The sequence below is a fragment of the Branchiostoma belcheri genome, unplaced genomic scaffold (genome assembly GCF_001625305.1).
Source record: "Branchiostoma belcheri isolate BF01 breed outbred unplaced genomic scaffold, Haploidv18h27 scaffold65, whole genome shotgun sequence".
In the NCBI taxonomy this organism is placed as follows: domain Eukaryota; kingdom Metazoa; phylum Chordata; class Leptocardii; order Amphioxiformes; family Branchiostomatidae; genus Branchiostoma; species Branchiostoma belcheri.
In genome coordinates this window covers 166,283-188,959 of record NW_017804298.1, presented here as the reverse complement: position 1 = coordinate 188,959, position 22,677 = coordinate 166,283, and the positions used below count along the sequence as shown (strand labels likewise).

The window sequence follows — 22,677 nt, the reverse complement described above, 5'->3', positions numbered from 1 at the left end:
CTAAAGACGTTTTTTTACTTTTTAACCCAAACTTTTCACCTCCAACGTTCCCCTTAAACTAAAGGACCTCCTACATAGTCTCCAAGCAGATATGAGGTGATGCCTGTTATTCGGGGGTTTTCGTTACAGTAACTTTTTACATCTTTCTCTCTCCTTGGGACTACTGAAAAACTGGAAACACACAAGCCGCACCCTACATCTGCTTGGAAATAATATATCCCACCCTAAATGGGGTAAGCAGATATGAGGTGATGCCTGTTTTGCGTATGTTTTTTGTCCCTTGGGGGCTCTTCTCTCTCTTGGGGGCTACTGAAAATGCACAAGCTACACCCTACATCTGCTTGGAGAGACAATATGTCCCTACATATGGGTAGTGGGCAGTGTTGTCGTCAGGCCTTTTGAGCATAGGGGCTCTGATTCGGACCCTATGTTGTCTTTCAACCAGCATAGGGGTGTTTTGGCGGGGGAGAACCTTCATAAATCTAGCAAAAAAAATACAACTTTAGAATGACACTATAGCACAGGGAAAACCTTAACTTTACAAAATCTGACCCTCAATAAGCGAGAAATAGTGTTTCAGGGGGTTATGAGTTTCAAATTTTTTCTGCTCATTGCGCGACTTGTGCCACGAAAGTTGTCCTTCTGTACCTGCCTGGGAAAAAATCCTGGTGAGAACCCTGATGGGTGCTCTTGAGATCCTCCCGTAGCTAAGATGTCTCAGGGCCGTGTCTCCAGGCTGAGAAGACGTCTGGTGATCACTGGAAGTCGGTGTGAGCGGCGTCCAGGGCTTCGATGTACTTCGGGTCGAGGATTCGTGGCATCAGGAGGTGTCTGGAGGGCACGGAGGTCAAGGGTTAGAGGTTAAGATTGATGTCATTATAGTCACCGTGGTGTTAAAATTTTTTTGCTATCAAATTCAGAAATGCAGCAAACTTTCAAAATAACACAAGGTTACAACAAGGAACTGGGGGCATATGAGTTAGTGCTTGTAAAATTGGGGCTTTGCAGGTATTTCTGATTTCTACCTGTACCTAACATGCACTGATCCATATAAACATGTAGGTGTATGTGAATTTTACTTGCTTCATTGACTGTTACTAAGTCTGAGTGGAACAGGACTGGTATAATCTGTCTGGTGGGGGTAATTTTCAGTGTTCCCTGCACCAGAGCAGGTATGCAGAAGAAAGGATTTTGAGCCCTAATCAATGTTACCTGGTACAGTGTTTGAAATCTGTTGCTACAATAAAAAGTGTTTAGAACTGGTTAGCTGATGGGAATGAGGATATGTTGTGATATTTACAGCGCTACACTTTCAAAACATGTTGCAGACTTTCAAAAATGTCACAAGGTTGCAACAACGTTGTTTCAAATCTGTTGCTACAATAAAAAGTGCGAGAGCTGAAAAGACTGTTTACCTGATGGGCATGAGGCTGAGGATGACCAGGGGAAAGACCATTTCTAGGTAGATGAGGGGAGCGAAGCCCAACCCGCACAGCAGGCCCAGCTGCAGCACCTGGCACAGAGACCACAAATGGATCTTCCCCAGAGGGACACGACGGATGTAGTGGTTAGGCGGGTACGCAGACTGCAAGAGAGAGATATCAGGTATTGCAATGTAATTTCTTATGTTTATTATGTGCTTGATTACTGCAAGTGTACGTATGCTATGCGTTTGTGTTCAAATATAAAAGTATCAGTACACAATCATCCATGCATCCACAGAAACACACACATACACACAGAAACAATCAAATAGTATGTTTTTCTACTTAATGCATCAATGTAATAACTTAGTAATACAGCCAAATTCTATTTCTAATGAGTTTAAACAAGCCTTTGATTATCAAACATATCTGTTCATATGTTTCCCTTATCACAAAGAAGCAAGGAGAAACCCAATCCCATTTCTAGGCTATATTACATTACAAAATTTGTAAACTATTCTTTTGTTGTGACCATCCATCCATCCCACTACATGTACTAGTCCCCACCTGTTCTGTGACCAGTAGCATAAGTCTCTCGAACAGCTGGTTCCCTGTCAGCGATGACACAGCCATGAACAGGAAGAGTCCATTCAGCACGGCCTGGGGGATGTAGTTCAGCGGAGAGGGCAGCAGGAGCAGGGACAGGCCGATCAGCACGTGGGACAAGATGGCCGCCACACGCGTCTCTCGTACTCTCACGATACTGAAGAGCGCAAAAGAGAAATGGAATGTTTTGACTACCAGATGATTAAACCCACAGCCTTTCTCATCATCAAGAAATAAATCTCTAAGTTTTTAGCTTATGATAAATGTCTTTAACAAGTCTATGTTTTATAGTACTTCTGTCATCATTATAAAACTTGCCTTCAGAAAAAGAAAGGTTGTTTGATTAACAATAATCAATTATCTTGCCTTGATGACATTGCACAATATTCTAACTCTATGTACAACTAACTTCACAAAATAAAATATGGCACATAGACAGAGTTAATTGACTTAATATATAATAGGTAAAAAAATAGTTGACTTGATAACCAAGATGCTTTCATGGGATACATACAGGTATTGTGTCCTTGGTCTAATGGTACATGGAAGTCAATTGATCAATTTAGTTAACAAGATATTGACTGTCAATAATATTTATCTAAACTAATAGACTTACATGGGATAGAGATGTCCCTGGGCCACCCATACCTCTGTGTACAGTATTTGACACACTGGTACTAGTTAACTGACTAGTTATCATTGATAGTTGGTTAACTAGCTTACATAGGATAGAGATGTCCCTGGTCCACCTATACTTCGTTGTACAATAGTTGATATACTGGTACTAGTTAACTGACAAGTTATTATTGATCATTATGATAACTAACTTACATGGGATAGAGATGTCCCTGGTCCACGCGTACTTCCACGTCTGCCAGTGCGCGCACGTGTAGCGGGGAGTGGGGCAGCGCACCGTGGACCCAGGGCAGACCAAACAGGGACAGAACCGTGTTGATCGCAGCTACCACAAGAAGGTCCAGATGGTACGCTGAACCCTTCTTCAGCCTGGAAAAACAAGTTTAAGAAATTACTCAAAACTGTGGCAGATATGCTACGTAGCCAAATATGTACATGACGATTGTAGTACGTATAGAAGGTTAGCTAATAATGTGCTGACACTACTGATGGCTGCCACCAACAGGAGGTCCAGATGGTACGCTGACCCTTTTTTCAGCCTGGAAAAGGAATATGAAAAGTTATTAACTGACTACTAGTTATTATTGATGATTGATTAACTAGCGGGGAGTGAGGCAGTGCACCGTGGACCCAGGGCAGACCAAACAGGGACAGGACCGTGTTGATCGCAGCTACCACAAGCAAGTCCAGATGGTACGCTGAACCTTTCTTCAGTCTGGAAAGAAAAAAAAATCATTGTCATCGGTACTATTCCTCTTCTAGTTAGCTGATTAACAAGTTATCCTATTAACTAGCTAACTAACTAACAGAGACAGAACAGAACCGTGTTGATGGCAGCTACCACCATTCTCTCTTCAGTCTGTAAAGGAATTTGAGAAGTAGTTATTAACTGACTAGTTATCATTGATGATTGATTAACTAGCGGGGAGTGGAGCAGCGCACCGTGGACCCAGGGTAGACCAAACAGAGACAGAACTGGGTTGATCGCAGCTACAACCAACAGGTCAAGGTGGTACGCTGATCCTTTCTTCAGCCTGGAAAAGAAGTTTGAAAACTTACTTTAGAAGTTCTTGAGAAGAAAAAAATGTATCAAAGCATGTCCTTGGAACTGCAATCCATAGGCATACATATATCTAGTTGTTTGGCAGCAACAACAATTTTGCAAGAAAGAGAAACTTTTTTCTTTTAGCAGCTACCATAATGCCTGTCCTTGGTGCTGAACTATATACAACTTATTGGTTTGGCTTCGAAAGGTGTGCATTGTATGATCAGAGGTTAGTAGCTAGTAGTATTTGCAAAGGGTTAGCGCTTCTCACAATGACAATACAGTACATAGAATTGAAAATGCTGAAGATTTTGAACTACCAGTCGTTAACTACCAGCATACATGACTTGTACATCCACATAGCATGCACGATTGCACGTAACATTCATCCCAGTCAGTTTTTCCTTACTTGTGAGCAGGGTTGTTGACGATAGCAGCACTGATGTTCTGGTCCATGAAGAAGAGCAGAGACAGACAGAACCCCAGCCCCAGGGCCACCACTCATTCATTACTTCACTCGCTCATTCAGTCATTCCTTTATCCCTTCAATAATTCACTCATTCCTTCCCTCCATCCTTACTTGTGAGCTGGGTTGTTGACAATTGCAGCACTGATGTTCTGGTCCATGAAGAAGAGGAGAGACAGACAGAACCCCAGTCCCAGGGCCAACACTTATTCATTCATTCATTAACTCATTCATTCATTCACTCATTCACTCATTCCTTCCCTCCATCCTTACTTGTGAGCAGGGTTGTTGACGATCGCTGCACTGATGTTCTGGTCCATGAAGAAGAGGAGAGACAGACAGAACCCCAGCTCCAGTGCCACCATTCATTCATTAACTCATTCATTAACTCATTCATTCCTTCCCTCCATCCTTACTTGTGAGCAGGGTTGTTGACGATCGCAGCACTGATGTTCTGGTCCATGAAGAAGAGCAGAGACAGACAGAACCCCAGCCCCAGGGCCACCACAATGGCAGTCGGGTGCAGACTGCTCAGAGCGACCATCTGGAACATCGCACGCTCCTGTACCTGGAACCTCTCCACTGGAAAAGAATGAGAAATAGTCATGTCTTCAAGTACCAGAGTTATCAACCAAGGATTACAGTGCCCTAAAACTCGTTTTTTCCTAGAAGTATTGTAGAGTGGAACTCGCTGTCACAGTACAAAACAAAAAGTACAGCAGGGGCATCATCACTAGATAGGTTCAAACAACGTTCAAACAATTGATCAGATGTGCTAAGGTTTAGGTGTAACAGGTTGATCGGTGTAATGTATTGAAACTGGTGTGTTAGACCAAAGGGCCATTATACCTGGTATCCAGATACAGATATTGGACTTACTTACCTTTTCATCAGAGTTAGAAATTAAAGAAAATGATGGCAATGGTTTTAGAACAGCTAGTTCTCAATGTGATCCATACATAACAAAACAGTTAAACAAAACGCTATGCCACTACTGAATCTAGCAAGCTCTGTTCTCTATTGACTATGTTATTAGTACTGTTTATTGTGGAACTTACGCTGAACGGCCCTGAATGCGTAGGATCCCATGAATCCGTTAAACACGACAGCTATGGGCAGAGCGTAGTCAGCCAGCAACTCTCGCTTTCCCTCTGTCAGGTATGGGCTGGAAGGAGATAACATACCGTTAACACACACAGATAGATGGACACACAAACACACACATGAGAAGTGTGAGTCAGCCAGCAACTCATGCTTCCCCTCGATCAGATCAGGACATCCAATAGAGTATAATTTCGATGCATGACACACATGCACATGGTAATACACAAGAAATGTATACATCAAAAGATAAGATATGTGACAATCACACAAACAAAAAGAGATAGCCTTAAAACACAGAGAAAGAGAGTGCCAGAGACAGAGATCTAGACAGAGAGAGAGAGAGGGAAACAGACAGACAGAGACAGAGGCCAGAACACACAAAAAGAGAGCCTCAAAGACAGACACACACAGACACACACACACACACAAGTTAGACTCAAACATGCTCAAGACATAATTCTGAACACTCTAACTAAACTTACCTCTTGGTGCAGTTATACAGGATAATCCAACCCACAGTGTATGTCTTATTGTAATGTTATTGTTAACTACCACATGACTATGTTGAGCATGTATAAACTACAATCGCTTACCTCTTGGTGCAGTTGTACAGCGTAATCCCAACCCACAGCGTTCCCAGCAGCAGGATCATGTGCAGCAGAGGTCGCTCCGGCTGGCAGTTGTCGGTCAGCACCCCGCTGTGCAAGGTCGTGCCGCTGTCCAAGGTCGCGCTGCTGTTCTCGGCCAGGCTACTGCTGTTCAGTGCTGTCAGGTTCACGTAGTGGCAGGTCCCTGTGTCAAAGTGCTGGTAGAAATCTGACAGAGGAAACAAAGAATTCTTAAGTCAATTATAAGTTTAAAAGATATGTAACTTAAATAGTGTTCGGATTTTTTAAATTTTTAGCAATCTGTTTTTTTTTTTTTTGTTTCACATAACTGGTTAATCTTTAGCAGTAACACCAGTTTGTACAGCTATGTAAGGCCAGACTGTAAGGTTTGATCCACTCATACCAGGAAAGACCCCTAGTCTGTTGACTGTCACACTGACTTGGCCTCAAAATGAAGAAATTTAAGAAAATTCATTTTTATGAAATGGCAGAAGGATGGCGAAAAATTTTACTCAATTTGACTTAGTCATTTTCCTTGAAGTTTATTCTATGATATATTACAACTTCTGTCACTGTTTCTATAGGGTGTATATAAATGTACAAATCGGCAATACTTTTAGCAACCACTTGCATGACTGCCATGCCTACCTGCTGTCAGGCTCCTGATGGAGTCCACCACATAAGCCACAACTATGAACAGGGCAAAGATCTCCTCAGTGGACCTGCAAATGAACAGACAGACAGAACAATGTGTTTAGCAGATGGTACATCCATTCATGTTCAGCAGTTCTAAAAAGGCAGTTTGAGATAGCACACTTTTGAGATACTCCTTTACCCATACTACTTTACAACCCTTTCAAATCCCACAGACACTGAGTATCAATGGCAACTCTGCATTGTTTATAAATAATGGGAATCGCAGATGGACAGGCAGACAAGCCCCAAATAATACTTCAATACCTTTGGTGAATTAAAAGAGCTCATGATCAAATCTTGAATAAGGTTAAACTTTTTCAAACTTTTTTTTGTAAAAGAGTGCAACACAATAGATGAACAGGCTTAGGGACTAAATGTGTGGCTGGGCATAGTTTGGCAGTGTTTTGATATGCTCAGAAGACAAGCTAGGAAACTGAGCTTACCTTGTAGTATACTTCATGACCCGGCTGAGCCCAAAGACAGAGTAGATGATGAGGAACCCGCTGCTGAACAAACCAACCAGCCCGAACATCGGGAGGAAATCAACCTCCAGGCTGTGGGAGAACTCATAGATAACTGGAAGTGTAGAAAAGATCATGTTGCAAGTCTTAGCTTTTCTGCAATGATGTTGCTTTGCATTAAAACATACACATATCCGGGCTTTGATTATTTGGCTGCCAGCTTCCCTGTCTCAGGGGTGGGCAGCAGTCGGCTAGACTGGACTCCACGTCTCCATGTGACACTGTCCAGTGGGTCAATGTATTTCGTAACACACTATCCTCGTCATTTCATACTTAAAACCATTTGAAATAGTCTCACTTTTTCGAAACAAGCTACCTGAGGAGTCCCCTATCTTTGGTAACACCAATAAAACAGCTACAATCAGCCTACAAAACAAAACAAGCAACCATGGTGGGTAGTGACTATCAGAGCGGGGATACATGACTGTAAACTAACCAGGATGGTACCCAGACTAGTAATGAAAGGCATAGTAAAATACTTACTTTTCGTGTACAGGGCGAGAGGTGCTGTAGTCTGCAGGATGACCAGTGGTTGCCCCCCGAACAGGGCAAACATTAGTCCTCCCAGGGTCTGAGACACAAACACTTTCTTCACGTCTGGGGAAAAAAGAAAATCCATCCAGTTAATATTTAATATCTATGTCAACAGTTAATACATACATTACATATGTCCACTTTCAACTACACATGTACAAACCTTGAGTTAAGTCTATTGCAATCCACAATTAGCCTAACGATTGCATTGTAGCTATTCTTCATGTGGGATCCCTCATTGCACAAAACTACATGTAATATTGAATACTCCTGAGCGAAACCAGTAATGTACTGGGTATATCACTTCAGCAGAAGGTCTCATCTATGGTTTTCAAATGTTGTGTGGGCAAAATTCTGATGCAATGTTGACCAAACATCGAATGAAAACTGTGAAAAATATGAGCAGTACATGTACACTCTTAAGGCATTAAGTATGTCATATGTGTTCACAGTAGCAAAATTTCATGGTCTGATTGAGAAAAATGGACATGTTCATAAAACTACATATTCACAGTGGCGACAGGTGCAGGAAAAAAAGTCCTGGAATTATTTGTTAACTGTAATGATAAGTTCACAGTACAGACTGAAGTGACAGTGAAAACAGTGAACATAACAGTACCATGAAAAAATCAGGAATTACAGTATGACTATTGAAAATATTCCCCTGGTTCTTACCAAGATCACCATGAGTGTTTCTCTCGTTGAGGGTTCCAAAGGCGATGGAGGGCAGAACGCAGGCAAAGTACAGGAACACGGTCGCTGACAGAAGCTTGTGGAGCGAACGCCGGCCTTTCAAACCTGGAGAGGACGAACGAAGGGAGGAAAAACTCAGGAAAAAAATGTAATTTAAAAAAGAAATTAAAAAATTGACCTTTAAAAGAATGAAAACTATTTAATTTTTTTTTAAAATTACCTTTAAAACCTGGAGAGGAGGAACAAGGGAATGAAAAGCTTAGTACAATACCTGCAATTTTAAAGGCCACTATTTTACAGAAATGACAAAATTGACCACGGGTATTTGCCCACTTTACATGTACCTCCATGACAAATTTCAGGTCATTGGTCATCAGGCCAGTGTAGCTGAACTTGTTGTGTGTATCTGTATAAATATTTTGTCAAAAATATCTGCTAGACCTACCATCCGTAAAGTCACTAATGTAGTGAGGAGCTCTTCTCTTTAAGTCGTTCCACACACCGGCTCCAGGCCGGAACTTCTGATCCTGTAGAAAGAGGAAAAAAAAAAGACTCAAAATTGGTTTGAACAATTATAAAAAATGGCAAATTGTTCCATAGTCTATGCAAAATATCATATTAGACTAAGACAACTTGTCAACTTTTCTCTTGATTTTTTCACTAGATTCCTTAAAGCAGTTTAAAAACAGGAGACTCACAGATGTGGACCCATAGAGCACTGAAAAGCTAGACTTAGTTTGACAAAAACTACCCTCATAAGCGCTGTGTAACGTTACCTCTGGTCTCTCAAAAGTGGCTGATGACTTCATCTATAAACCACCGAAAAGTTAGAACTTGTGAAACACAAACTACCATCACAATTAATAATCTCTAGCCTCAAAAAAGTGTGACAAAAACTCCCTCAAAAATTTTACCCCTGGTCTCTCGAAAGCAGCTGCTGACTTGATGGCCTCCTTTTGGATCCTCCTCTTGTCATTTTTGTCCCCGCCACGGAGTTCCTCCTCTGTTCTCTTCAGCGTGGCCATGAACTCTTCTTCATCCTGACAGTCCAACAACTCCTGTCGCACGTCTGGGTACATGAACAGGGATGAGAAGGTACGGGCTGTCTCCAGTGCGTTTCTCATGGTTTTCTGTGGAAAAATTGCAGAAAAATTCAAGTTTTTTTAAGATTTGAAGTTCGCCTGTGTTGGTAGAACTACTACTAGAAGTGTTGTTGGTAGTTGTGTCAACTTGGTGGAACAACAATTCTGAAAAAGTTTTGAACTGTAACTGTTCTGTTTGTAGGGAACATGAACAGTGGCAAGAACATCTGGGCTGTCTCCAGGGTGTTATGCATCATTTTCTGTGGGAAAAACAGATGTTTGTTTGTTATGCTTTATTTGTTTACTTTGCCATAAACTCTTGTTCATCCTGACAGTCCAGAAGCTCCTGTCTCACGTCTGGGTACATGAACAGGGATGAGAAGGTACGGGCTGTCTCCAGCGCGTTTCTCATGGTTTTCTGGGGGGAAACATAAGTTATAAACAAAGTTTATTGCAAATACTTGCCCAAGGGCAATGGGAAAAGGACAAGGAAGCAAAATGTGACTTTTGTGTTGTAATGCTGGCTCTAAATTCTAACTTGTTGGATTTGACTTCTTTTTCTGAGAAAGTGGAGGATGAATGTAATGATTTTGTGACGATGATCTAGAGAGCAATTTTCTTTCTTTTTTCTTCTGTAAATGCGGAATGAGTACAATTATAGCATTTGTTGCTTTCTTGAAAAACAACTTTAATAGTAACTCAACCCTACCCTATGCCAGAACACAGGGGTGTTGGAAAGTACTAGTACATGCATGATACTTGGAACATACTAGTAGAGCCATCCCCACATGTATACAGTAAACCTCCTACCTCCTTCCTGGGTGCTATAACCAGGATGATAAACTGGACCTCCTGGCTGGTCTCCCCCAGGTTCCGCGGGTACTGCAGTCTGGCGATCGCGACGTGCCGCTTCTTAATCTCCGTCACTGATGCACTGGAATGGAAGGAAAATAATAGTGTACTTATCATATACCTGTCCTTGGTGCTGAATGTGGTACAACAACATTCGGTGGAGTGCAAATACAAGTTTTGATACAGTAACAGGAACAACATAATAATGAACAAAGTACTACATACTAAGCATGCTGGTGAGGAAGGCATAGGCTATCAACTTGGGGCAGTATTAGAGGACGGTTATCTTTTTTGTTTCTTTGCACAGAACCATGAGATATTTATCTGCTACCATTTTCATACTTTTTCTGCTACTTTCCACAAGGCAATAACAGTTGGTTCCACTTCCTATTGAAGCTAGATATAGGCATCACCTGCCCTGAAGAAACTCGCTCCAGGACTGCTGAAACATAGGCAGGTGAACATCTCTCTATCTTGGTTGTTTGCAATCTTTGCTAAACAAAAAAGCTATAGGAAACTAACACACAAGAACACAGATACTTACAAAGCACAGATCCATGACTGGTCATAGTCGATCCCTCCATACTCTGTCTCACTGGTTCCCTGGATGGTTTTAGTGAAATGCCGGACTGGAAAAAAAAGACAAAAAAAATTTGTTTCATAGCCATGTTAGTAATACTCTATTCAGCCTTTATCTGACATCCTGTGATAAAAAAAGTGAATGAATCGATCAACTAGAAAGGAGAAATTTGAAAAGCAAACTGCACATAGTCTAGCCTAACAAAGTATTGCTCTGTTTATTCTTACTCCAACACATTCATGTATATATGGTAACCCTGTCCCTTGCTACATCATGTAATCCAACACCACAGGGTGTCTGCTACAACACTAGTTACCATGGTGATGGCCACCTGGTCCAGGTCATTGACCTTATGCATTTGGAAGGAAGAAGAAACTAAGCAAAAACAATATGCTTTCTTTCTGTGAAGGTAAACATGATTAATAACAAAATAAACCGACCTGAGTCATGTGTAAAAAGTGCTGACTTGGCAGACTTCATGGTACATTTCGTCTCATCCTTTAAGATCCTCTCCAGCATGGTATCTAAGATGTCCTGTAGACTGGTCTCCACCATGTCTAACATCAGCTGAGCCATCCCCAGGAAACTCGCCACGTCCTTCTTAGCCTGCACCTCATGCCGGAAGTCTTTCTTAGGAATTCTCTGAAGAAACAAGAATAAATGCTGTGTCAAGACAGTTTTATGTTAGTTCAGAAAAGAGGAAAACAAAAATTAGATACATAGTCATCATCTTTCCTAGCCTGGACCTCATGCCGGAAGTCTTTCTTAGGAATCCTCTGAAGAAACAACAAAACAAAAGCTTGTAAATAAGGGAGTAATTGTCATATTCAACAGAGTGTTGACTAGTTTTGTCAGTTAATTTAATGATACTGAAGAAGAGTGGTGGATGTCACTAGAAACATCTGGAAGTGACCTCCATAATATATCCAGTAGTAGATATTGAATTGTCTTGGAATATTCTAACCTTCATCAGTGTTATGAGTATCTTATGGTTGTCTAGAAAAGAGAACAGAGCAAGGTCAATATGTCCGTGTTTGCCTTTCCTTTGTAAGAGAAATTTTGCAAGGGAATTCTCTAAGAAAAGACAAGCATCTTCAGTGCCAAGGTTGTCCCTAACATATCTCTTGGCAGTTCAAAAAGGCAAAATTTGAACAACACGTCCTCACTACTTGTTTGTTGTCTCCTTGTCAGAAGCTGAAGCTACACCTAGTGAACCTAAGCCAAACTGCACCATCCGTGGCTTACATACAAATGAAAAGTAAACATTACAGCTCAATATCAGAGTCGGTCATGTAGAAAATAACTTCTTCATATCGTGTGTATTAAAGAGATTGCAAAACGTGTCTCCAATATTAAATGTTCGCTGTCAGATTTGAGATGACATGTTGAAGGGTAGAATCATGTGGGGGGGAGTTTCATTTATCACTATGAATGGGTGGAAGGGTGAGTTAGATTTTGCAAATATTTGAAGAAGTAAATAGTTAAAAAGGTTAACATTTGGATTTGAAATTCTCAAGAAAAGAAACACATAAAAACAACTAAAAAAAAATCCAAGGACATTCCACGAAAATTTTTGCTACTCTTTTTCCAAAACTGTTATTTTCAGTTAGCCTCGTACCCAGCAAAATGTACTCTCTAGCGGACCAAATCCCTCGGCATGTTGTCTCTCTATATTTGACCGATTTCTACTCTTTCCAGCCGTCTCCCGAAGCCTGGTAGAGGTTAATTTTCAGTTGCTTTTCGCAGGTGCAATTTATAAAGGAAAGTCACAATCAATTTGCAACAGAAATTGTCAAAAGAAGCCTCAGAGATCGCTATATAGGTGTGACTGGCACAAAGCTTTAGCGTCTTTTTTAACCTAAAATTTCTTGAGAATAGAAATTCAAGCAGCATGAAATGACGGCCACACAACTCTTAAATCATTCATCAGACGTGAATTTTACAAAGCTTGCGATCAAAGACGAGACCAGGACTTTCCATCAAAAACTAAAGATTGATTGATAGATTTTTCAAAGCCCACTCGATGTTTCAAACGCAGATTTTCTGTTTGCTATTCCTTTAGTAGCCCACGCTTTGCGTCAGTTGGACAGTCGGCCCCTTTGGTCAGACCTTCCCATACATAACTCATCGGCACTTAAAACGCGAACACTCCAGTGGATTCGTTTGTGCATAAGAATAAAAGACAGGCGAGTCTCAATTAAGGGAGATCAGAAACGCCGAGAGGCAGCTTATTTCTGGGTTTAGTTTAACGAGTGGATCGTTTGAATTTTAAGTTAAGTCAGGATTCGGGAGTGGTTTGAAGAATTGACTTTCACATTCTGGACACAGTAGAACGAGTTGGTACGTCGGTAAAGCAAGTTTTTCTTCTGAAATATCTGAAATACGCGGCAAACTTTCGCAAAAGTTGTGAATTTTTTTCTTCTTGTATGAAGTACAGGGTTTGGAAATGTTAACATTGAGTTACCACTTGAAATTGTAGAATGCAACGTGTAATCATTTTACACGATAGAGTTTTCCTCGTCAGAATGTTTTAACCACGGCCAGATGTTAGATATAGAGGGTTACATATAAAAGATTTGATCTGGCCAGATATATCGAAGGACACATTTTACTAGTTGACTAATACGGTGCAGAAATCAGATAGAAAGTTAATTGGGAAATGGTATTATGTCGCGTCGACGTATGTATGTACGTGTGTCTATCCGGAAAGTTTTCGTTGCGTAGGTGGAGCATTAGGTTTACAAAAAATGATTTCCACCCAGTCCAAACGTCCCTGCCCTTTCCCATCCTCGGAGACTTTTCCACCAACCTTTTCCAACCTCATAATCCTGCGAATTTGACGACCTTCGCTCGGACCAACTTCAGGGCGGATAGACATGAAATCTGCACGCGCGGCGGCTTACCAGGGCTTAGGGGACCTTTACCGGAGTCATCTACATGGAAATACCGGCCGCGGGGTCGTATGGCGTGGCGGCAGAGTGCTCGACTCGGGACCAAGAGGTCCCGGTTCGAATCCTGCCATGCCACCAATCTTGTGCCCTTGGGTAAGGCACTGAACACGACTTTCCTCACTAGACTTAAGTGAAAATGAGTATGGTCTTGTCCTGTTTTCGTCCTATATCTGCGTTGGTGACCGCATAAAATAAGTTGATATAACTTGAGTGTGCCGTCACCATGTCTGGTCATGAAATGTTGGAATTAAAAAAAACATCCCGGTCACGACCCGGCGTGATGGTGCCGGGATTCTCCCCGAGTCTTCCCGGCTTAACGAGAAGAAAATTAACGCGCTCGGGTAATCCTCTTATAGAGTTAGAGAGCGGGAAGGCAATCAGGTATGGTACACCTCACGGGCGAGTTCCGCCAAGCATACAAAACCCGGGGAGCTTGAAATTACTTCTTTCATAATGGAATCAAAAAAACGCGAGGGTTTCCGGTTTCATTTGGAACGTTCGAACGCCGTTTCGAGAGATCGAACGAAGGAAAGAACACCGTTCGAAGGAACGCCGTGGGGATACGGAAGCGCGTTCCCATGGAGACGTTCTATTTACACCATTCGATCGAATACCACCAAGAAACGTTCCAAATTCTGCCTTTTAATGGATTAACTACGCGTATAAACATTCAAGTATTCACATCGGAAACTTTCTACCTTTATCAGTCAAATGTATGTATATTAGGCGTAAAACGGACTATTTGAACTCCATAGAATGTTGTGTTTCCAAATTCAGCACCAAGGACAGGGGCAGTATGGTAAACTCTGCGTCACACAACAGGAAAATACGTCGTCTACCGCGAGTCTGCAAGCTCTAAAACGACATTTCGGCCTGAATAAGACTGGTTCAGTGCGAGTCTTAGGGATGGGCCGATGCTCAAAGCCCCGTCCAATATGCTAGAGTAGGTTTTCAGGCGGAAAATACGCCCGGCTTTCAGGTAACTTGAAATTCGGAGAACTTCTGGTGATCCACAAATTAGGTCGAATGCCGTCGGCTTGACAGAATAAGTTCAATAACTGTCAATAGCTGCAATGGATGTAAGTTCGGCACAGAGGAAGGAAGAAAAGTTTCTTACCTCATGAGAAGCGTACATCAATGTGATGTCTTGGTTTGAGAAGTCGGAGATATCTGTAGGAAAAAGAAACAACAGAACGAATTCATACAACACCAGCGCTGTGCTCTTTTTAGAAATATTTTTCTAAGCACTTTATTTCCATAAATAAGGCCTGTACATAGAAGAGCTAAAAGTTAATACAACATAATATAACAGTTACATCACAAGGCAAAGAGCTGTCCTGTTTGAATCCGCCCACGATGTTCTACAACGTCTGAATGCCCTACGATATTTTTTTTACATTTGTTTAGGTCCATCTTTTAGTTACAAAATAAGCGAATAGCGTACGCTCAACCTACGACGAAAAGTTACTTCCTTGAACTAACGATTTTGCACATTTTTGGAGGTATCTTTCTGCTACTAAACAGGTAAATTTCTACGCCCAAACTACGTCCAACTTTTTAAAACCTTCAATCGGACATCAAGACTTTTATAACTTACTAGATCTGCAGTCAGTGTCGAAACCTCCATCGTCGAAGTCTATGGTGACGGACCCACTGACGGAGTCCGGGGTCTGGGGGACAGACATGTTGGACTTGGAGCGGCGGTAGCGCTTTTTCTTCACAACCTGGAAACAACACGGGAACAGACAACGTTAACAAGAGTAAAAACAAGAAAAATTTTGGCTCCTGCATGGTGGCAAATGTGCAGATGTTGGCACATTGGCGCACCAAATCCGTAGTGTATTTTCTGGCACACATATTTTTAGACAGATTAGCCAAAATTGGCGTCACTCCACCGTATAGGGAATGAAGGAAGTGTAAAGTGCCTTTCCCAATGGCACAATGTTGGGGCATGGTGAGAATCGAACCCGGGACCTATTGGTTCCGAGTTCAACGCTCTAACCGTTGACGACGTCACTAAAACACGGGAACGGACCACGTTTACAAAAGTAGAGTAGAGTAAAGTCTACGGTCGGGTAGGACGTCCCTCAAGTTTCGACCGCTCCTGATCTTTCTCCTCTTCAACCAACTGTCACGAACCACACGAGACATGTACAGAATACGTGGCATACATCCATTCGAATACTTGTAGACACACATTTTCGGAATGCGAAATGACGTGGATTCCCTCCGCTAGCGATCCTGAAGTCACTGTGGACGTCATCATGGGGTTCGATAAATTGATAGAGAAAGAATGAGAGAGTGTGTGAGAGAGAGAAAGAGAGAGAGAGAGGTAAATAGCGAGGGAGAGAGAGAGGAGAGAGGGGAAAGAAAGTTACATACCGAGACAAGTAGAGAGAAAGAGATAGTGGAAGAAAGAATCAACTGAAGGGAAAGAGAGAGACTGAGCTAGAGAGAGAAATCTAGAGAGACAGAAAGAAAGAGAGAGGCAGATACAAATCAAGAGAGAGAGAGAGAGAATGAGAGAATTCAAGCAAGAGTGGAAGCGAGAAAAAAAAACGGCTGGTAACAACATGAAAATGAAGAGTTCTGTAAGACCTTGTCAACCTCGGCCTCAACTTTACGCACGGTGAACCGGAAAATTTCTGTGACTGTTCAATATGTTACCAATTACAATTAGTACAGGAGGCGTCAAGTTTGTAATTAGTAATTAAGTAAGCGCAAGCTGTTTCTTATGAAAAGGGCGTTTACAATCTCATGGCTTTGACGTAAATATTATGCACCATACTGGATGGATAGATGTGGAAGTCCAGGTATTTCTGGACTTTTATATATTTAATTAGAGTTATGCAATCATCACAGAAACACATGAAAAGCTATAGTTATGACCATGAAGTTGGTAATACACCAGCTTCACAGGCACGTGGCGCGGCGGCAGCTGGCTATATCACACCGAGCAACATGTTTCACCTAACCTTTGCACATATAACTTCAAACGCTTTTTAAATCTTTCACATGCAAACACATTATACTAGTTCCTAGGCCACTAAACTGTATATAAGAAGCTAATGACAATGATAAACATGTTAAGTAAAAATTAAACATCCTACTCCAGCGTTACCACAAAAGATTGTTTGGTGAGTAAACATGTAAGTAGACTTTTCGTCGTCTACCGTGTGCACATATGGTGATTACATACATGGCTGACTAGCACAGACCAGTGCGTCTTTTTATTTATGCCTTATTTAAACCAACTTGTATAAACTGCATTCAAATATCACATTTTCTGTTTTAAAATGGTGGGTTCAATTTCTCTGAATATATCAAACAAGACGAAAACTACGGTTATTCTGAGTTACAGTCAGTAGCGGGAGGAAAGTTACCTACATGTACAAGTAAAGGCCACTGCGTCTTTTTGTACGTATAGAAGACCAACTTGTATAACTTGCATTCAAATACCACTTAATCTCTTAGGGTGAGCAAAATTTCTCTGAATATCTACTATATCGGCGAAGAGTTAAACAAGAGTAAAAGAACGGTTATTCTGAGTTTCAGTATATAACGGGAGGAAAATTTTCCACTAGCCATTGCGTCTTTTTCACGCCTAGGAAGAGGAGCAACTTAAATAAACTATACATTCAAATATCACTTTCTTTCTTGAGGATGAGCCAACTTTCTCTGAATATCTAATATATCAGGGAAGAGTTAAACGCATAAAATAAGAGTAAAACAGCAGTTAACCTGAGTATTAGTAGTGAGAGGAAAGTTTCTCCCATCCTCGGCTGTCGGTCGCACGAAAATCATCCGGTAGCTTTCCTGTTGCGAGTCCGATTCCGACGTCATCTTTGTCGGCTTTTCTTTTCTTCTTCTTCCGTCTAAAATGTAATTCTCTCTAGCTCTTGACGTTCGAATGGCACATACGGATATGTCGTCCTTTCTTTCCCGGACACAATCTTGAAGAAAATGTACAGACGTCCTTCAAGAATGAATCAAGACACTCTTGGCATCGTCTCTCACAGTTCAAGACGTTTTCCATCCGATCGCTACGTCGCTTCGGCCGTCACTTCGTGTTCCGAAAGATATTTGCCGAAGGCTCCTGTTGTGTTTCACCCTGGCAGCGTTTTAACTGTAGCTGTTTTATCTAGAAAGATGTGACAATACATTCGTTGCCACCCAACAGCCTTACCGTGTTCTAGAACGCTGTTATGACACTGGTTATTATGACATGGGACGAATTACGACTTCAATTTGCCGACCTACATGTAGAACAATCTGTCTGGGTAATTATAATCAGCTAGATATGATTAGAGACAGTACACAAACATTTTGGCGGCCATTACAAGCTGTTGACTGTATCCAGAACCATACTTTTCCAGAACCATACTCAGGCGTATATTCTGGATAGTCCACGCGTATCCAGGACCAAGCTTCATCCAGAACCATGCTCAGGCGTACGGTTCTCAACCTGGATAGTCCACGGGTATCCAGAACAGTGCATGGGGCGATTCTACGGTCTTGGATACGCGGAGACTACCCAGAACCATGCCTGATCGATCCTAACCCTTAACCCATTCAACCCATAGAACTAGATAGGCGCGTCCTTGCTACAATACCAACCTTGCGTTCTTGTTTCAGTCAACTTCAAGAGTTTTTATCTATCCAACAAGTCTCCTCTTCTCTTGAGTATTAGTCCAAGGTGATGGTTGAATTTGCCCCTGGCGGCTCTTTGTCACTAATATCTTTACTAGAACACACGGACGGTACTTGTACGCCCCTATCTTGGTGTTCTGTAAGGGTGTTCTGACTCATAGGAAAATGTGTAAAATGTTCGCATATAGCCAGACCTGTCTGCTAATTATAATCAGATATGACCACGTGCGTGCATTGCAGACATTCACTGTCAACCTGGGAGGACGTGCATATAGGTCAGAGGCCATTGACCTGGCTGTAGGTCAAAATGACCTCTAGTTACGTTTCAGTCACTTTGTGCCCTTTTGGTTTAGAAAATTGTGGAATATAACCACTGTAGTACCTCTTTCATGTGGTCGTTCTGGCTTTTTAACCCATAGACTTACTACTTATTGTTATATTTATAGGCCAACTGTATTGCATATTGGCACCTGTCCGAGGTGTCACGACTTGACGTCATCAGCGGGTGATTGAGGACAAAAGCAGCGTCCCTAGCGGCTAACATGTGTACTACACCACTGTTGTGAAGTTTTCTTCTTTTTTTTGACTCAATTTTATTTCTTTTTGTCTCAAGATTCGAAGTGCAAGTGACGGTACATGTGTAGGATAGGGGCTAGGGGTGACGCCCTCCCTTTTTAAACCTTTCCACCTCCGCATTCTCACTTTGACACGCTAAACAGGTGAGAATGTAGCCTCCGTAGCAGGCTTATAGAACTGTGGGTTTGGTGGTCTTCGACTGTTTTCTGATTAGCCCAGTCCTAAAAAAAACGGGGGTAATTCAACCAGGCCGACTATGTTGTCTATATGCAATCAGAAAATAGCACATAAAGCTCCCAAACACCATGAAGACCCCTCAAAACCCCCAGTTTTTGGCATGGTATGGGGGCTATGAGAATGGGCGATCCCATGCCGACCCCAGTATCATGTGTCCTCACTGTCAGCGCAGAGGTAAATTTAGTTTGTAGCTGTCACCACGGGAAGATCTGTGCCTCCCAGGCCTAGTTAACTGCTACAAATCACACTGTAATAGGGAAGGCACTCTCGTATTCTTTGGCTCTAAAACAAATGACGAACGAAATAGCTGGCGGGCGAACGATATGTACATGAGTACTCTCCAAGCAGAGTGTTAGGCTTTAGGCTTCGGCTTATTTTGCCACCCGAAGTGGTTCGAACAGCTTTCTGGATTTGAGAGGCTCTCTCGTGTAGCTCTAAGGCTTGGCGGGCATCGTCTGTGTTGCATTATTATGAAATAGCCAAAAGGCCATAGTGCAAAATACAATGTTCTCGGCGTCAAAAAGACATGTTTGACGCTAGTTGTAGGAAAGGATCTACTATTCATTTAAAAAGTATATATATTGGTTGTAGGAAAGGATCTACTATTCATTTAAAAAGTATATATATTTAAAACCCATAACATATTCATAAGATGCGTTTTGAAACCCAACAACACTTATTTTAGAACTGTGCAGGTCTATTTGCATGTGAGCTCCTGTGTATCTCTGAATGTACCTTAAATAAATCAAAGAATTAATCAATCAAAATACTCTAGAGATAGTATATATAAAATATACAATAAGTAGTCTAGAATCTCCCACCTTTTTCCTGTGCACGTGGTCGTCGCTCCCATAGCCCAGGTAGGAGATGGTAGAGGCGAGGCTGATGGCCCCTGGAGACGCCGGGCGGAGGAGGTTAACGCCTAGCAACGCCTCGGAATCACTATCAGAGCTGGGCGGGACTACAACACAAAAGGGGGGGTCATTTTTTTACATGTTCTATATAGGTGTGTTTGTGTTTTTTATAGGTGTGTTTATGTTTTTTTAGTCAGAAAAACAGTAAGTAATACAAATGAAAGGACACAAGCTAAGTCGCTGTGAACTCAAGTTAGGCACAACTGCTATATATTCTCGCCCCCCCCCCAGGTAGGAGATGGTAGAGGCGAGGCTGATGGCCCCTGGAGACGCCGGCCGGAGCAGGTTAACGCCTAGCAACGCCTCCGAGTCAGAGTCAGAACTGGGCGAGACTACAACACAAAGAGGGGGAAATAGTATTTTTTTTTAAATGAATGAATGCCTTTGGGATAAGCTCTGAATGCTTTTGAGTTAGGCTCAGGTCACAAAAAAAAAGGAATGGTTTACAAAGAAATACGTACATTCTCAAGCTAATACTGATATTATAGTCTGGTAAGTGCATTCGGCCTTTGTACCAGCAACACAATTATGTAAATAAAATTGTAGTGTATAAAATAGCCCAGCGATGATAGATATATCTTGTAGCTTAGATATTTTTTCAAAATGTATACTGGTGAAGTCAGTTTAACAACAAATGTTGCTTTATTTGACATACCTTGTATTCGATACAATTGTTGCACAAACGTACGGCGTGTTATGTTTAGTTCGTGACCTCTGTATCCGTATTGGTGACCCCGTATACACACGTATCTGTCCTGTGTCGTTTACGTATCAACTATACAGACACATGGCGGCAGCTGATCATATTACATATCGAACACCATGTCACACTTAGTGTGCATATCGAATTCCAAGCGGAGTTTAAAGCTATCTAGTGACGATGCCTGCATGGCTGGTTATACATGTAGATGGTTCATACCAGGGGCCATGTTATTTCGTTAATAAAAACATGGATGCAATTCTAAAATAGCACCAAATGATTGATCAGGCGTATCAATAATAGATATCGATCAATCAATCGATGATTCAACAGCGTATTTTGATTCTATGCATTTAAGATGTAAATACCAAATGTAAATCTCTAACCGAGTATCTTACAGATTGTTTGTGTAACCTGTTGCTTGTATTGTCCCCCAGGGTTAGTCCTTAATAATAGCCGGTCTAACCGCCCTTCGGCGTAACACACCAGCTTCGCAGGCACGTGGCGCGGCGACAGCTGGCTACATTACACCGAACGACTTGTTACACCTAAGCCTTGAACATTTAACTCTAGACGTTGTTTAAAGCTATCTAATGACAATGTCCCTACTGTACTTTGAGTTCCACTCGATCTGCGATAGTTCTAGGAAAGAGTGAATTTTTGAACACCTCAATCCTTGGCTATCCCTAGTAGGGCAATTCCGGCTGTCCATGTTAACACATGCTTATGCCTAACTAATAAATAAATAAACAGCGTTTTTAGCCATCCGTACTGATACACACTTAGCAGCTATAAACATGTTTGTTGTATGTAAAAGGTGAGGTAAAAATTAGCTAGAGTCTCAAAGGTCACCGGTCGGACAACAATAATCGATTTTCTGAGTACCCAACCTTAGTACTAAACAGTATCAGGCATTCTCTAATTGTTGTTAACCGACCCACTTGACACAATTAAAGAATAAACTACTCGTAACTTTTGATATTCAGTAGCCGTTAAATTGTGAGACTATAATACTAAGTTTTTTTTTAACAAAAGGTAAGGGGGAGGGGCAGATTTTTTAGAATTTGCAAACGCAAAAGTGGGCGTAAACTAGGTTTATTTTACGTTACTGACCTTAATACCTGTCATAATGCTAACTACTAATGGTAAAGAGATATCTTAGAGTTTCTTAGAGTTTCACGTACCTCTCTGAAGAAGAAAAGCTCAGTTCTCGGCCCCCAAGTCAAGATGTGGTTTTAAGAAAAACCGAACGTGCCCGAGTTACGTAAGAAAAGGCTTCCAACCCACGCGTCGTCGGTTTGACCTTACGGGTGTCCAAAAGTCGTCTGACTTGTACCAATGATAAGTGACGTTACTATTTGAGTTTCTGCAGACCTTTGAGCTTGTGCTGCCAAAACCCTCGTCAACTAATCACGAATATATTACCCATTGTTTTGTAGGCAAGAACAGCTCATGAATTATTAAGGTTTTCGAAGTCATTAATCAAATCCACTTGGTTTTTTCCCTCCAGATTTAAGACACATTTTTACAGCCGGTTTAACCGGTCGCCATGTGGGTGACGCAATCCGGACAAAGTCTGACCACTGACTATGCAATTTATGACACACCTATGGGGTCGTATCCAGAAGCCTGTCTATCTAGTTCTATGCCTGAGTGGGTTAGGGTTAGAATCAGGCACGGTTCTGGATAGTCTACGCGTGTCCAAGAACGTAGATTTTTCCCATGTACGGTTCTGGATACGCGTGGACTATCAAGAACCGTGCCTGAGCATGATTCTGGATAAAACACGGTTCTGGATAAAT

The 22,677-nt window shown here is 41.7% G+C and overlaps 1 protein-coding gene across 1 annotated transcript; it reads right to left on the bottom strand.

Moving 5' to 3' along the window:
• Positions 1 to 689: 689 nt before the first annotated feature.
• On the bottom strand, positions 690 to 20,219 carry LOC109483621 (sodium bicarbonate transporter-like protein 11). The gene is made up of 19 exons (XM_019786660.1): positions 20,083 to 20,219; positions 15,396 to 15,522; positions 14,916 to 14,968; positions 11,288 to 11,489; positions 10,812 to 10,896; positions 10,226 to 10,349; positions 9,248 to 9,463; positions 8,779 to 8,860; positions 8,316 to 8,438; positions 7,590 to 7,703; positions 7,029 to 7,161; positions 6,538 to 6,611; positions 5,875 to 6,097; positions 5,236 to 5,342; positions 4,594 to 4,759; positions 2,862 to 3,035; positions 1,992 to 2,187; positions 1,416 to 1,585; positions 690 to 831 (listed from the first exon to the last, which is right to left on the bottom strand). Exons 2-19 carry the CDS (start codon positions 15,481 to 15,483, stop codon positions 756 to 758), a joined length of 2,406 nt encoding a protein of 801 aa, XP_019642219.1. The 5' UTR covers positions 15,484 to 15,522; positions 20,083 to 20,219; the 3' UTR covers positions 690 to 755.
• Positions 20,220 to 22,677: the final 2,458 nt, after the last annotated feature.